At 37.3% G+C, this 16,904-nt stretch overlaps 1 protein-coding gene across 9 annotated transcripts in view; it reads left to right on the top strand.

Moving 5' to 3' along the window:
• Marchf1 (membrane associated ring-CH-type finger 1) overlaps positions 1-16,904 on the top strand; it is a 789,032-nt gene that overhangs the window by 622,004 nt on the left and 150,124 nt on the right. For all 9 annotated transcript variants that reach the window (XM_040742223.1, XM_040742224.1, XM_040742222.1 and 6 more), the window contains one exon: positions 2,144-2,194. In XM_040742223.1, coding sequence (XP_040598157.1) covers positions 2,144-2,194 — 51 coding nt within the window. The remainder of the gene's footprint in view (positions 1-2,143; positions 2,195-16,904) is intronic.

Raw genomic sequence — 16,904 nt, 5'->3', positions numbered from 1 at the left:
ACTAACATGGGTAGAGAAAATTAAATTTTTTTATTTTATTTTTGAGATTTTAAGTACATCATTTCTCCCTTCATTTCTCATCTCTCCCTGCCATATGCCTCTCCTTGCTCCCTTTCAAATCCATGCCTTTTTTGTTAATTGTTGCTATGTGTATTCTTAGATACATTCATATATATGTATATATTCTTAAATATAAACTTGTATTTAAGTTTATATATAAATAAAAACATATTCTTAAATATAAAATTATTAGTCTGTATAGTGTTATCAAAAGTACATTTCAGGGGTGACCATTTGGTATGGGAACACCGTAGAAGACAGGGTGAAAAGATTTTAAGAGCCAGAGGTCAGGGGACTTTGCTGTAAGATCTCTGAGGTATCAATCTATCATATGGATGCTTTCTTTCCTTGAGTAGAGGCTGTGGCCACAGAGTATATATATACCCATCCCTGTGGCGAACTGTTCTCCACTGGAAACTGAATTGACCCTCTCTGTTTTATTTCCATCTAGCACCAAGGCTTATTCAGTTTGAATAGTTAAGGACACATGTTACATTACATTTTCTGTTCTTGGTGTATCAGTTTCATTTACCACTCCTTACCCACACTCTCAAATGCGATATGAATGAAGAATGGGCAAACAGAAACCACTCTCACTACTATAAGCATCCCCCTAAAGTCCATTATTTTCTATAGTTTATTTGCCTCTGTTCCACATAATAATGTGTCAAAACTCTGGATTTCACTGGGAAAGGATGATGGATTGATTTTTGTTAACTAGTGTCTGGAAGACGAGTTGAACTGTCAGGAGCAAAGCACCATTCTCCATCACCAGAAGCTAATCAGGGGAACACATCTGTGGGCACCATGCACGTTCATCACAGGCTGGATCCCAGGCTGTTATGAGGTGTGACTAATCACATCTTCGTGACTCGTCTCAGTCTGTAATAACATACTCCTCAGTCTGTAATAACATAGTTAAAGGAGATGGATGTCACATGTTCGTCTGAAATATCTGCATAAGACATAGCTACAATTTCAATAGCTGTAGCCTGTTTCTCCACCATAGCACATCTGCCACCATGAGTCTTCGTCATGGGAAATGTCAAGCACATGGCGTTGCCCTGGGACCTTTCTCTGTGAGATGGAAAAACCAGCAGAGGCCACATCCTCAAACAGAATGATTCTACCTTCCCCAACAGCACATACTGCCAACTTAGTACATGTTGGGACCTGGAGAGCATATCCTCAATCTATGCAGGACTTTTGACTGGCTTGTTCTGTGGGTAACACAGCTGCTATGGGTTCCTGTCAAGAAGACATCATTAAGTTGAATACTCTCTACATGCTATATGTCTGCACACAAACTCTGGTTTCCCACTTGTTTATCCTCCAACAGATAATTAGCATAGAAATAGCAAACCGAAAGCCGCAGTCAGAAGTTCAGGGCCAACCGTGACTTAGACACTAAGTCCTTAGTTGCCTGGAAAAGAATCTCTTGCCTTTATACTAGGAAGCTGAGATCCTTAAGGTCACTTTGTACTTTAAAATTTCATGCTATAAAAAATGTCATTCAAAGGTACTTTTGGTGAGGCTTCTCTTCTAAACAGCATTGTCTAAGAGGCAATAGGAGGGTATACATTTTTAAAATATGTTTAAGTTTTAAATCATGATACATAACTGAGAGCATTTTAAATTGTAAAGAGCAAGTGCTTACAGGCATGCCAAATGACAGAGAAGACCAATAAAATGTGTTTCCCAAGAACATGAGTTGAAGGTTTCCAACCACACATCTAGCACAGGGTGTTTGTTGGCCTCGAAACTAGAATTCACTCATAATTTGGGTTGTACTTCCATTGCCTAATTTGCAAGGAGATTCCATAGTAGCTTTTTTTGTAGAAAGAATAATTTCATGTAAACAAATATTGCTAGTTTAGTTGCTACTCTGAATATAATTAGAATATATTAACTGTGTACTGCTATATATCAGAGAAACTCAATCTGATAAAAGTCATTTTACACAAGCTCTTTCTGGGTCCATCCATCAAAATATTGAGAATATTCACAAACCTATGTTTCCTCTTGGTGATGAAAATTTGGACTACGCTTTCCTTTAATCAGTGCTTCTAATTTCATTTTTCAGAATGAAAAGTCCCCAGGGCGCTCTGCAAGTCGATCAAGTAACATATCAAAAGTAGGTGAAATCTCTCCATGTTCTCATTTTTTTTATTTCTGTGTTTCATGACTTCGACAAATATTGATAACATTTAACCTATAATTGTTATGCATTAGAAATACTCAAATATGAGTTATTGATAGTTGGAACTGTCTTGCACTTTTGCTGCTGGAAACATCATACATTTATACAATCAGCTATGTTGTTTTTCCACTTTGCTCTTGATACAGAAGGTAATTTTCTACTTTCAGAGGTGTACTGGAAACTGTGGCTGCTTTTCCCTCCACTTCAAACACCACAGGGACAACACACACACAAGTCAGAAGAATCAACAATCACGGCACTGTTCCCATGAATTTAAAATTTCAAGATTCAGTGTCAACCTCACTGAGATGCACTCACTTTTAACTGCATAACATTTAGAAATCAATTTCATAAAACTTTAGTGTGCCCATATTTGCTTTACAGAATCGATGGATAAAAATCAAAATACTCCCTAGGCCAACTGTATGTCCACACCAGGAAACAGAGTCAGGAAATTATTATGAATCTGTACAAATATTGTAGAATTTTTACTAGTTTGAAACCATTAACTTGCCATTATTTAAAATGACATGTGGAGATATGGTGCCTAGGCAGTAAAATATAATGTATGGCCATTTTTCCAAATGGGAACCCTGGTTTTTCAAGACACTGTCAGGAGCAAGATGGATTTTCATGAGGGTAAATTCTATTTCAGGGCCTTTCACTGGCCAGGGACCTTTCACATTCCCAGTCTCAATTCTGTATTAGTAATTTCCCATTAGATTCTCATGGTGACTCCAGAAATTAGTAACAAACACTAGCCTTTATGCCAACTCCAGCTTCCCATTCAGAGAAGCTGTACTTTCTGCTTAATTTCCAGAAGCAAATGGCTACTTCGTTAATAAGTAGGAGTTCCAGAGTGTCATCATTCTCTTCAGCTGGCTTCCTGAGGACAAACCTTATAGATAGATGACATGTACATATGTACAGGGTGCTTCCAGGAGTGTATCCCCAACCTTACCCATTTCTCTGTAAGGACCTCTGTGTTGAAATGCTATCAACTATCTAGGATGCCTGGGTAGCATCCTTTGAAAGATGATTCAGAACACAAACACTCATATGCTTCCTTGAAAAACATGCAGGACTCAAAACTGGTGTAGTTGAAGATTAAGTGCTACCCAATGGCCTATGTGTGGCTGGCTTGATACTCTGAGAAATAGTAGAACCGTGGTGCATTTTAGTGGTAGATTATTTCGTGAATGCCCCTTAAGGGTGCTGCTGGTGAGGGCAGTAGTCTCACTGTGCTCTGCTCCCCCTCTTCCTGCCCCATCAGAAGTCTAAAAGCAATATAAGTTCCTAGTCATTGACTTAAGACTCCAAACTTGTGGTTCAGAACAATCTTTTCTCTGGAAAGCAGTATTGTCTCTGGTATTTGTTATAGTAATAAAAATATGATGGAATATCACTGAGTGCTTTGAATTACATTCAAAGTAGAATTACTCCAGAAATATTTGAGAGGGAATGTGCCTTTCTGGTTGAGAACACTTTGGGATCTTCAAGTCTCTGCTCTTTTGTTTCCTGGGGCAGTCACATAAACTCCCTGAGACACTACTCCCCCATGACAAAGCTAGTCATAAGAAGGATTTCTTCACCTACTTTTTTATTAACAAACCATCTTCTAAATGCCTGTCATCCAAATCTCATAGGAGAAAGCCCATTCAGAGTCAGGAAATAGTGACATCTTTCTGAACAGATTAATTTTGAGCAAGTAACAACTTAAAAGCTAGTCAAGGGGTTGGCAGCTCTGCTACCATACTAAGTAGCCACAATCTAGTAGCTCAAATATATCCTCTTACCAAACTGATGTTTGAAAAAAATGTAATGTGTTTACAATTTCAGGCTTTTAAATAATTCCTTTATAAAGGATATAAAATCACAAGTCTCACTTCTCATCTCTGACTTTTTAAGGATTCCCTGTCATTCTGTTTGGGGATTAATAAAAATCTTTTCTCTGGTACCTTAGTTGTATCACGGAGAAGTTTGATACCAAATCCTGGTAGATTTCCATGAATCTAAATTAGCCCAATGCAACTCCCCTTGTATTTGAGTCAAGATGATAGTCAAAAGGATGATAAACTCTTCAATAACCCTGACGACTACTGAGTATGAAATGGCAAAACCTATAAATATTTGAATTCTTTCCTTTTCACATGATGGAAAAGAAAATGTCAAAACTGGAACAAAATTTTTATCCTTTAAGATTGTCAAAATGATCTTATATGAAGCTATTGTAATTTTCAAGGGTATGTGAATCAGTATAACGGAGTCATAGAGAACATGGATAGAGGAGCACATGTTAATAAGGGTTATTAAATTTCCTTTATAGTCTTATCTACAAAAAGAGAAAGAGCAGCAATGTGCATATCTTGCTAAGGTTCTTGAAAAATAGTTAAGCCATGTGTAAGTATCAGCTATTCTAACTGTGGGCCTCCAAATATTTAGACCTCAATAAGGGCATTAATGAACCACCTATGAATCTCTCATTGGGCAAATGATTTTGAGACTGCATTGTTAATGTAAGCACTTTTTATAGTTGAACCAGAAAAAATAGACAGTGATAAGATTAAGATAGACATTGAAAATACTGTATATTCCTGTAACCTCAAATGTTTTATATTCAGCAATAATAAATGTTTTTAGGCCAGCATTAGCATAACTCACACTAGCTGTCTTCTTTCCCTTTTTCTAGTTTGTGGTAAACTCCATCCCTTGATACAGGGCTGTTTCAGGATGTTGTAAGAACACCTTCCAGGACAAGATAACAAAACTTGCCATGTGTCCTTAGGTCTGCTCTCCTCCCTGGTCTTCTCATTCCTTACTGAACAAACAAGACCTTCCAATCAACAGTTCCTACTGTTTCTCTTGTTCTATGTTAAAATAGTGAAGCAATAAAAAATATGCTGAATCTTCAGTGAGCTCAAAGGAAAGAAATGAGAGAAAAATATATGATAATACTGTGGATATAAGCATAAAATGTGTGTACAATATCTGTACACACACAGAATACACACAATGTGCATACTCTGTATACATGTGTATATATACACTCTACACACATACAATATGAACTCTACAACAGCATGTACCCTAAAGAGTTAACAGGTCTGAGAGTCTGAAAGGCCTACTGGAAAGTTTGGTTGCTGTTGTCATCTGAGAACTTGGACTTCAGAGGTAGAATGCAGTCCTGCTCATGGATTTCACAAGTTCACTGGAACTGCAAAGCATGTGGCTTCTCCTAAGCGCATGACTTCTTTTGGGGAGACTGACCTATTTGCATGAGTGAGGAAGATGTATGACCAGAGGACCACCCCAGGAAAGCTCTAGACCACAAGTCTATAGTGAGTTTCCCTGGTAGATAAAACTGCACTGGTGCCATTATCACCTCTGTTTTAGAGATGGAATATTTCCTGGGGAACTGTGTGCAGCTTTGTTGGAAGCTTACTGCTGATTCCTATGAACTTGAGCCCATGCACATTTTCTTTGCTTATTTTCTTTTGAATCTTTCACCGTAAAAAATCAAAGCTGGGATATGATAACATCCTTAACCCCGAGGACCTCAAACAGTGAGCATGACCAAGGGGACTCCAAACACATTGTCCTGGAAAAAAGTGTAGAGGCTATGAGGGGTAGTAAAGATTATCTTTGTTTAATTGCATTAGGATAGCTCAGAGGCAATTTCCCACAAGAGTGGCACATAACCAAGGACTTCAATGTGTGATCTGATCAGCTATTATGAAACGTGTTTAAGGGAATGGAAGTACAAGACTTTGAAAGGGAGGAAGCAGATTATAAAAGAGGGAACATGAAATAGCCAAGGAGCTATTATGAAAATACTTTAAATGATAGATATATTCTCTTTAGTCTGGCTGTACATGTGCTATTTGGCTTGGAAAATGGGAAATGGAGTCAGAGTCCAGCAAGGTCCTCTCTTCTGTCTCAGTGATTACAGATGAATGTGAACATTGCATTTGCCATTTTAGAATTACACAATATGAACATGGCATTCCTGATGTGAATATGAAAATTCAATGTATGGAGCATCATAAATGCTGCATTGTTAGTGAACATAAAAAAATCACAGTTTTAGTTATTAATCTCTGAATAAATTGTTCTGACAATTAACCTCTGAAAAATCCTCTGAATTGGTCACTAACAATGACAGTTTCAGATTTCTGGTTATTTCAACATTCATATAAGCTTATGATTTTGGTTGACTTAATATTAGACAGTTAGATATACTTTTTTATTTTATATTTATTTTTATAGATAGAGTCTCTTTTACCTATCTCAGACTGGCCTTGACTTCTGTATTTCTTGAAGTGCTAGGATTATTGACATGTGCCACCACAACATTTTGCATGTTTTTTCTTAATATTTCTTGTTTTAACAAGAACAGTATGCTTTGGATATATTATAGTTGAACCAGGTCCTATAGATAATTCATATTGGTTTAAAGCAATGTAGAAGATATTGTTAAGAATCTTGTGTGGAGAGAGCAGCCTTCACCTTTAAAACATACATTTATTTTGGAATTTTAATATATTATTAGTTCTCATTGCTGCTCTTAACACACACGTGACTCACAAGTTTCTAAAGATTAAAATGCAGCCAAATCCCATCTTTCTTTCACTTTTTCTATAGTAGGGGATCATTATATTCAGCTAGCAGCAATATGTGCTTCACAAGAAAAATCTCTCAAAAGCAACTGTCACAGAGAAAGAAACTTAGTTCTGTTCAAGTTCATGAAATTGTTCTACTGAATAAAGTCTTTAGTTTGGGGGTTGTGCATGAAGAAGTTCATAAAACTGAATTCATTTATGAAAAGAAATTCAAAAGTGACTACCTTAACAAAATGATACTTCAGTGAGTTTTCATAATTTCTTCGTATATCCTCCAGACTATGTTGACTTGACAGGTTTCATCTAAATTTTTCATTTGGATTCTGCCTGGAAATATCTTCTATAAGGTTATCATGAAAATGTTATATCGCTATAAAACTGCTTTTTAAAAAATCTCTTGTATGAATACTCCAGCTCATTTCACAATAAAAGAAGATGAATAATGGAATCAAAACAATTTCTTCAACGATTATCTTTGAGGATATGCTGTGCACAACGTCAAAGTTAGGGGGATCACATTGTGTTAAACGAGTGTTATCTTTTCATCAAATTCATGCTTCACTTGACTTCTGGAATGCTTTATCGCTCCATATTATGCTAGATTTGCCTTTAAAATTCCAAAGCATTTCCTAGCAAGGTCAAGCTGAATATGTTCCCAATGTGTAAAATACACTGGAAAAGCCTTCAGCTGAACCCAAGCCAAGCGTTTGCGTTCCTGAGACAGTGCTCAATATTCTGCTTTACTAAGAAATCCTTCTTTGTTTGCTAATGCAAGAAATGGATAAATCAGCTACACCCTCAGACAGCATACCTTTAGAGCATAACACGGGTTCATTGATGGAGTGAAGGAGGATATAATGTTGAGAAATAAGTTGAACTAACTGGAGGATTTTCACAGATCCTCAGTCTAAGTTCCTCTTGAGACCAAAACTGAGTGAGTGGATATAAATTCAGTTGAATTAGTACAGGCCATGAGGACTATTAAGAAAATCTGAAGCTTCTTAAGCCCAAGGCTGTCTCTTTGTGTATGCCCACTCCTTGTGTGTGCTCTTCTAATCCCATGAGTTTATAAGTCAATAACTCTCAGATCTCATAAGCCAAAATTTCAACCATAAAATCTGAATTCATATATCCCGCTTTCTAAAAAAAATCACATAGATGTATGATAATAGGAAGAAGCATTCATGCCGGTTGCCATAATAAGACCCTGAGATAAGGATTTTGCAGTGATCTTCTAAGCAAGTGGGAATGGGAGAAGCCATTACTGCAATGACATAAGCACCTCAGGAAAGGAGAAGTCAAGAGAAGGTGCCTTGCTCCTATGTGGGGATGCTAACAGAAAATGCATGTAGTTTTGTTCTTATGAAGGCCAGGGAACAAGACTTTCATCTTTTACTGGCCATTTATTGGCTCATGGGCCTGCAGAGACAGGAAGATTTCTGTACATGCAGACAATCTTCTAATGCATGTAAACGACCCCAAAGCCACAGAGACAAGCTCCTGAAGAGAACAGCACTTGTAAAATTTTAGAAGCAGAACTACCCAGAAATTGAGACTAGAAAGGATTTCATCACAGTGCCAACACTATCTTCTGTGGTCCATCATGTGCATGCATGTGGTCCATGTATACCCATCCATCCTGTTCTGTGCTCTTGAAGATGATGGTTGATTGTGGTTTCTAAAGAAAACACCAAAAAGACGAGATGGTAAAGTGAGCTTTTGCTATTGTAAATGTCAAGCCAAAACCAATTCAACTTCTCTGAACCCTCCTTCCAAAGTCTCTTTTTTGGCAAAATGTTTCTAACTTCCTTTCATTGTGACTCTGACTTTAACAGTGGCTAAAATCATCCAGTGGGTGATTAGGTATGAAAAATATTTGGTAGCTGCAAATACCCCTCCTCATCACAGGCAAGTTCCATTCTTAATGAATTACTGCCCTTCATACCAGCCAATGTAACCTGGTTTGAGGAAAAGATCCAGTCACGTGGTCCACTGGTGTGCACATTCTGCTATTTGTTCTTTCTAGACTCCAGAAGCATGTCAAGGCTTCTTCATGAGTAATGTCCTCTACTGACAGGAGAGGGATCTTCAGTGGCCATATTTGCACTTTTGAATAAGAGGGTTTACTACATGACTAGAAAGAAGAGTTTAAAGAAAGTAGCAGATAACAAAAAAAAAACAGCTAAGAGGAAAGCATCATCAGTTCAGGTGCTCATCACATCTGACAGAGAGCAAACAGAATTAGTAACATCAAATTGGAGTTTACAAACATCCAGCAGAAATGAATAGGAAGTAGCCAGTCACATTAGAGTTCATATCTTATGTAGTCCTGGTGCAGGTTCCTTTGCAGCCTTGCTGGGGTTAAGCTTCTGCTTTCCAGTCCCACTACAGACATTTGTATGCCTCTGCTGGAAATGATTTACCTTTTTATTGTATAAGTGCAAAACCCTTTAAAACCGTTAGTTGTTTGCGCCTTTCCTGATCTCCTGTTATAGTGACAGGGGACAAACATACTTGGATCTGGAATGGGAGGCTCTCCCCTGTTTCCAGAGCCAGTTTCTCAGTAAGCTTAATGTTGTGTGGCAGTTAAGCACCATCCTGTACATTGCAGATAATAAAGAGAAATCTTATATATTCTGATGAAATTCATTACCTCTATCTATAACATCAAATTTTTCCCTTCAATTATCAATTTGTGTATTTATTTGTTTTTCCATTTTCTAAAGAGAACACTTTATTTGCATAGGGAAGACGTGAGGGAGATTCAGCTGTGTATTGTGGAAGGTAAATTAAAATATAGCCAGCAACTACACATTATTTGAAGTTTGACATCAAACCTGCATTTCATTTTTCTATCATTGTGCTCTGGGAACATGAAATTCATCATTTATTATTGGGACATCAATGCATTGCAACTGAAAGCATTGGAGAACCTCTTCTCAACAGAACTTCAGTCTTCTGAGTCACCTGATACAGGAATATGTGAATTATTGTAAGTAGGGCTTGACATGCCTTCAACATTCAGATTCCTGCCAAGCATTCTGGGTCATTTCTAACAGTAGGATCAAGTCTGTTCTTCATTCAGGAAGGCATGCACAAGAGCCTGGAGTTCCTAAAAACAGGCGTTTGGACTGCCTTTGAATGTATGTAGGCTTTTTTCCTCCTGCCCTTTGAAATGAACACAAGTAATAAACATTCAGAGTATTAGCTATTCCTGCTCACTAGATCTGGTAATACATGATGCCATCAATGTAATGGACTGTTCCTGTGTTTGAAAATTGTCAGGCTATTGATGTCAGCTTTGATCTATATTTTGACATGTTCGTAAGCCAACGCCATGAATGAATATTGACGTCTTTGGCACATAAATGCAAACCACTTTTGATCCTCATTCATGATGAATATTGTAAATAGCACATCACAAATCTCTGACCTCCTGTCACATGACAGCACAGCACTCTATTGTGATCTGCTGTCATTCGTCTGATATACCATGATTCTGTCGATGGCAAAAACATAAGGTGAGACAGTGATGTGATAAAATCATTGACATTGTGTCTCTATTTTAAAAATGTATTCTTATTGTTTTTGTCAGTGTGCATAAGTCATAGCACACATGAGAAGTCCAATGGACAGCTTATGAAATCAAACATCTCCTTCCACCGTTATATTTGTTTTAAGTATTGAGCTCATGTCATCAGGCTTGCTCAGCAAACAGCTTTACCTGCTGATCTATCCTGCAGAATTTATCTGGCTTTATTTCTATGTCTAACACGACCGACAAAATGAACATTTTCAAATGTAAATTAGGTGGAGTCTTGCTTAGAACCACCAACATTTTATATACCCCTCAGAATAAAAATAAACCCTTAAATCAGGCGTGGTGGCATATGCCTTTAATCCCAGCACTCAGGAGGCAGAGACAGGTGTCTTGAAATCTTTATGATTTCAAGGCCAATCTTGTCTAGATAGTGAGTTCCTAGACATACAGGGATACAGAGCCGTACACTAAAACCCTGCCTTGAAATAAATAAATAAGAAAAAATAAAAAACAAACCCTTACATTGACCAAGAGGTCATAATCTGGCATGGCGCTCTCACCCTGTGCTTCTTATTCTCTTGCTGTTGCTCAGTTCCAGGCATAGTGATTTCTTGCTGCTCCTCAAACAGGACTATTTACTTCAGGTCACTTGCGCTCTGCTCTGCTGCTTCCCTTGAAGATCAACATTGTTCTGGGGATGTCTAACAATGGGAGAGTCCTGGCTTTAGCATGCCCAGGGTGGTGGGTGCTATTCTTATATTCTTAGTACTATTCCGAGGACCAGGGGTTGGGGAAGATGCCTTTCTCACACTTTTTCCATTGCTCTTCAGATCTCACCTCAGTAAATCCTATCTCCCTTACTTTCTCTGCCCTTTTAATTACTGTATTAATTTCTCTTTATTCTTGAAATTTCCATACACACTTACAATGACACACTTCCTGGAAAATCACAGAATAGAAGGAAAAGATCATTTAAGTGACTGATGATGGAGAAGGGCATCTGGAATTCAAACTTCCAGACTTCCCATGGATGTCACACTCTTATGTTGTTATTTTAAAGAATGGTAGATTGGCCTAGGACCTCAAACAAACAACCACCCTGCTTTTACCTCCCAAGTGCTGCCATCATGAGTATGTACCACAAAGCCAAATAACTATTTTTCCTTGAAATTTTTATCATAATCCATAACATTGCATTTTCTTGGCTCTTGGGACATAATTTCTTTCTTCATTCATTGCTGCTTCTTCACTGTGTGGAAAAATTTGAAGTAGGACAGATTTATAAATATTTGCTAAATGAATATATAGAGACTGTTGGATTATACTACATGTATCCTTATTATGGCACTTATGGACTCAGAGCAAGTACCCTGTCCATGGCATCTATGACCTAATGCAGATAATTTTCACTAAAGCCATAGAGAAGTCCTGGCATATAAACTATACCAAATGGCAACCACATATTGAAGAAAGGAGACAGTGCATGCAACTCTGTCAAGCATACACTCACCTGCTAGCATAGAGAAGTATATGGATCCCTGGTTAAGAACATTGCTATAGCACCCCTCAGCAGTCTGCCATTACTGTATTAGATTATTTATAGCCATAAATTGCAAGGAAAAGTTTCCCTCGTATATCCTATAGAGAGCAACATATTTCTCCCTGCTATTATGTAGCAGAACTTCCTCACAGTATCAGCCACTACAACCTCCCAGAGATCTTCCGGTCTAGTAAGGCAGGACTGGTCCTGCCCAACATCATCTCATGCTCAGGGACTCAGAAGCTGTGACAGTAATGCACAATGCTGATACTTACATACCACAACCTTACAGGTGCTGCCTGCTTGAAAGTGCGATTATTAAGCCTTAGAATGTGAGGCAGCATCAGATCCATCACCTAGAACACAGCCCAGGAAATGGGAGACTAAGCCTATTTCATACCAACATATATATAAATAGGGCTTTGTCTCTTGAGAATCCATAGTTTTGTCCAAAAACTATTAGGTGACGTAGACATTTTCCCAATCATGATCATTTCCAGTGTTCTACTTGAATAATGTGTGTTTACTTTAGGTATCTCTTAGGGTTCCATAGGCTTGTAAATTATGGTCCAAAGAAAGAATTCTCCAAACATGAAACACAGTAGAGAGTTCTAGTATTGGAAACTGTGACTATGGTTTGTTCATTTTGAGAATACACAAGGAAAACAAAAAGAAAGCCAACATATTAAAAGAATAGGCATAGCAGTGCAATCTTGACATTATAAACTGGACCACCCCAACTTACATTCTTCAACAGTGTATTTTCTTTCATTTCCTCATTTACATTATAATGCAAATGCTTGTATACTTGAAGATGAATTAAGGATATTATTAGTTTTGTTTCTTTTGTTTTCGTGCTAAGGGTATAATTCAAAGTTTTTCACATGCTAGGCAAACACTTTACCAGTAAGCTGTACCACCCAGCCCAATAGTGTATTTCTAAACTGCCCATCCTTTCTAGTGATGTCAGTAGTTCTTACAGGTCATACAGAAAGTTATTCTGAGAGCCTTGTCCCCCTTAGGTACAGGGACAAAAGATTTACTTTAGAAAGTAGATGAGAAAAATAGGCTGTATAGTTGATTTTCAGTAGAAATTTCTTGTTATGAATTCCAGACCATTGCTGTCTGGTGTGGCAGCCATTAGCCACAGGTGGCCAGTCAAATTTAAATTAATTGCAATTAGATAAGATTTACAACTCAGTTCAGTTATACTGAACTAATTGATTATGAATGAGCCCTATGGAATTAATGACAGCTCTGATTGCTATAGAAGTGGGCATGGCATGTATGATGTGGGAAGTTGTTTTCCAGACTTACTAATAAAGTTAAAGTGGGCTAGTGTTTGGTTTCCTTTGTAACACTGAAATGCAAATGAATAACCTGTAAGTTTTTAGTGCCAAGGCTGGAAATCATCCCTCATCAGTGACTGTCTGACAGACTATGTGAAGAAAAGGCAATAAGTAAACGTGAAGGCTTGCTTTCCTTTCCATCAAAAACAATTTATTTTAAATGAGATTTATTTCCTTGGATTCATTTTAATATTTTCTAAATATTCACGTGCTTCATTGTAATGAATTTCTGAGGCGGTATGAAAAACATATTCAGTGCCAAACTATATATAAATTGGTGTTCTGGGATTGTGGGAGATTTATGATTGAAGACTATACTCACAGGAAGAGGACTGGGCACTTGGTACTTGGTACTCTCAGTCACTCTACTTCCTTCTGGATTTCATCAACTAAAAGCACAATATAAGAAAAATGAATCTAAAGATATTCTTTTTTAACATCCTCAAAGTCAATAGACTATAGAAATACTCCTTAAGTTCATATTGTCTAACATGGTACTTCATGGTTACATCCTTAATGTTTTGTGCCTATGGTTTTATATTAAGAACAATTTCCAATCTAATGACTCTAGGCTTCATGCAAATCCTAACCTGTAGAGACACTGAAAATGATGAGAACATTATATTCAAGTACTTAAAGTAAATTTGAGAAGCACTGGGCTTCTAAAAACCCAAAGAACTTAAAGCTTTAATCCTCCCAATACTTTGCTTTCTGAACAAAAGAAACAAAGATGTTGCCAAGGACATCAGTCTCCCTTCTTGCTACCCCTCTCCCTGTCTTTTGTTTCTTAAATTCCCAGATAGTGGATGATTTCTTTTAGTTTTATGAGGCTTGCTCTTGGTTTCCCTTTTCCTTTTCTTTTGCACGTTAACAACTGAGTCCTTCTACTTGACTTCTATGTGCATATGCTTGGTAACTTGCTATTATCTAACATCATTTCCTGTTTAGGTCCTTTATCTTCTCTATGTTTGAGTCCTATCCATGAATCCTACAGTGGATTATGGCAGCTGTGTTGTTAATGTAATTAATGTATAGAGTTGATTTGGATTGACTAGGCCAAATAAATCCACTTTGAGATAAACTACCCAATTTGGCTGTCTTTGTTGATCAGATTAACTGGATAATTGTCAAATCTATATCTCACTAATTACTGTAGAGACACATTATGTATTCCCTCATTCAATTCTCATTTCATTAAAATTTACCACCAAGGGTGTGTGGAATGAATGCTGACACATAAATAGACCAGTTTAAAATGAAATTCAATAGCCATGTTCATTGTTTCCCCTCTCATCTTTCTACTGAAGCATGAAAATTTTTATTAATATATTTTTTTCTTGCGTACACGAGGGCAAAAATGAACTTGAGGGATTCTGTGTTTATCCTATCCAAAATCAATGATGGCAATGCCTCATCTCACAACTCAGCAACATTCCCAGGCTCACTGACTTTCTGTTTAAATGTGAAAATAGAGTGATTGATGGTGTATCACATGCTTCAATCTATCAGAAGGGAAAGTTTTGGTGGATGAAGTAAGACTGCCACTGTAAAGATATTGGTGTACATGATATGCACATGGTGAGAATACAGCTTCTTGCCCTTGAGAATTCACACTGATTTTGAAGGCTTTGATAAGTAGTCAGTTAGTGAAAGTAGACCTTCAGGGTTCCTTTGATTTGACAAACCTTGGTGTTTCCACTATTTCGGGATAATTTCATTTAATGTAAGAAATAACCAATACATTACTTTCTTTGATATCTCTTTTATAATAAATAGCCCAGACAAAAATACAGTAGCTGAAACTCTAATCACAAGCTTGAAGATCAACAATCCAGGTCCTGCAAAGAGATTTTTTTCAGTTTGGATTGTATTTCAGTAAAACAGTTTCTTTTTGCAAAAATTACTTGTTGTGAGAACACATAGAGAAACATAACCAAATAGAATGTTTAAAGTGCAATTATTGAATACTGGCAAATAGTTCTTTTAATTGTTGTATTTGTATGTTATGTACAGTTAATTATGATATTATGGCATGCTAATTTTGTATATAATATATACATTGTGGGAGAACATTTTTCTTATGTGAGTTGAGTCTTTTCTTCACTATTTTTCTTAATAGAAAGATGCAACAGCAATAATATTAGCACTCATTGAGCACATCGGTCTGTCAAGTACCAAGTTTAACAATTTACCCAGGATTTCAGTAGTATACAAAAAGTAAAATTTATTGGTTGTCTTCTGGTTTCTGTTGCTGTGATGAAACAGCAAGACCGCAAGCAATGTGTGCAGGTTTGTTTCAGCCTACACTTCCATATCACAGTCCATCATCAAGGAAGTCAGGGCAGGAACTGAAACAAGCAGGAACCTGAAAGCAGGAGCTGATACAGAGGCCATGGAGGAGCACTGTTTACTGGCTTGCTCCCATGCCTTGATCAGTACTTGAAGGATACATGAAGAAAAACTAATAGTGCCTAGGCCCCATTTATCTTCCCCTATCTTCTGCCTTCCACACCCATTCATTCTGCAAATGAAGAAACAGAGTAACATATAATTTGTAGATAAGCTCTTTTAGCACATAGAAAATGATATATTGATGGTTGAAACATTAAAAATTACATTAAAATTTTTAATACTTGAAAGATGTTTTATGCAAAAATCCCCCATGTAATTGACATATTGCAGGACAGAACTTTAAAGATTTTTAACATTTATTTGTTTGTGTGTGTACTTGCAGGGAGGGAGGAGTGATGAGCAAAGGGGTCAAGACCAGGCTGGAGAAAACCACAGAAACAGCTGACCTGAACAAGGGGTTGCTCATGGACCCCAGACTGGTAGCTGAGAAACCAGCATAGGACTGTTCCAGACCCCCCTGATTGAGGATTTCAGTTTGGAAATCTGGTTAATCTATGGGGCCTCTGGCAGTGGATCAGTACTTATCCCTAGTACACGTATGGACTTTGGGAGCCCATTCTATATAGAGAGATACTCTCTCAGCCTAGATACACGGGAGAGGGTCTAGGCCCTCCAAATGATATGACAGACTTTGATGATCCTCCATGGAAGGCTTCACCCTCTCTGGGTAGCAAAAAGGGGATGGGCTGGGGGGGGGGTAGGGGAGGAGGGAAGGGAGATGGAACTAGGATTGACATGTAAAACAAGCTTGTTTCTAATTTAAAATTTTAAAAGGGAAGAAAAAAGAGAAATAAATGGAATGATTATGATTATTTAAAAAATAATTTCAGCCGGGCGGTGGTGGCGCACGCCTTTAATCCCAGCACTCGGGAGGCAGAGGCAGGCGGATCTCTGTGAGTTCGAGGCCGGGCTGGACCGATAGCCTCCAAAACAATACAGAGAAACCCTGTCTCGTAAAAACCAAAATAATAATAATAATAATAATAATAATAATAATAATTTCAGTTTAAATTTGAATTTCAATGCCCATAAAATGTTAAATATGATTTTCTTCGATGATATAATTTACAATATGACATTAAAGAATTTAAAAGTAACTGGAGAAAGGATGTGGTTTTACTAAGAAAATATTTGGAAATTTTATTTTAGTAGACAATAGAAAGCCACTTGAATTACTTGAGAA

This window comes from Mesocricetus auratus, unplaced genomic scaffold, assembly GCF_017639785.1.
Source record: "Mesocricetus auratus isolate SY011 unplaced genomic scaffold, BCM_Maur_2.0 Super-Scaffold_6731, whole genome shotgun sequence".
In the NCBI taxonomy this organism is placed as follows: domain Eukaryota; kingdom Metazoa; phylum Chordata; class Mammalia; order Rodentia; family Cricetidae; genus Mesocricetus; species Mesocricetus auratus.
The sequence above is the reverse complement of the archived record's forward strand: the minus strand, read 5'-3'. Positions and strand labels throughout refer to the sequence as shown.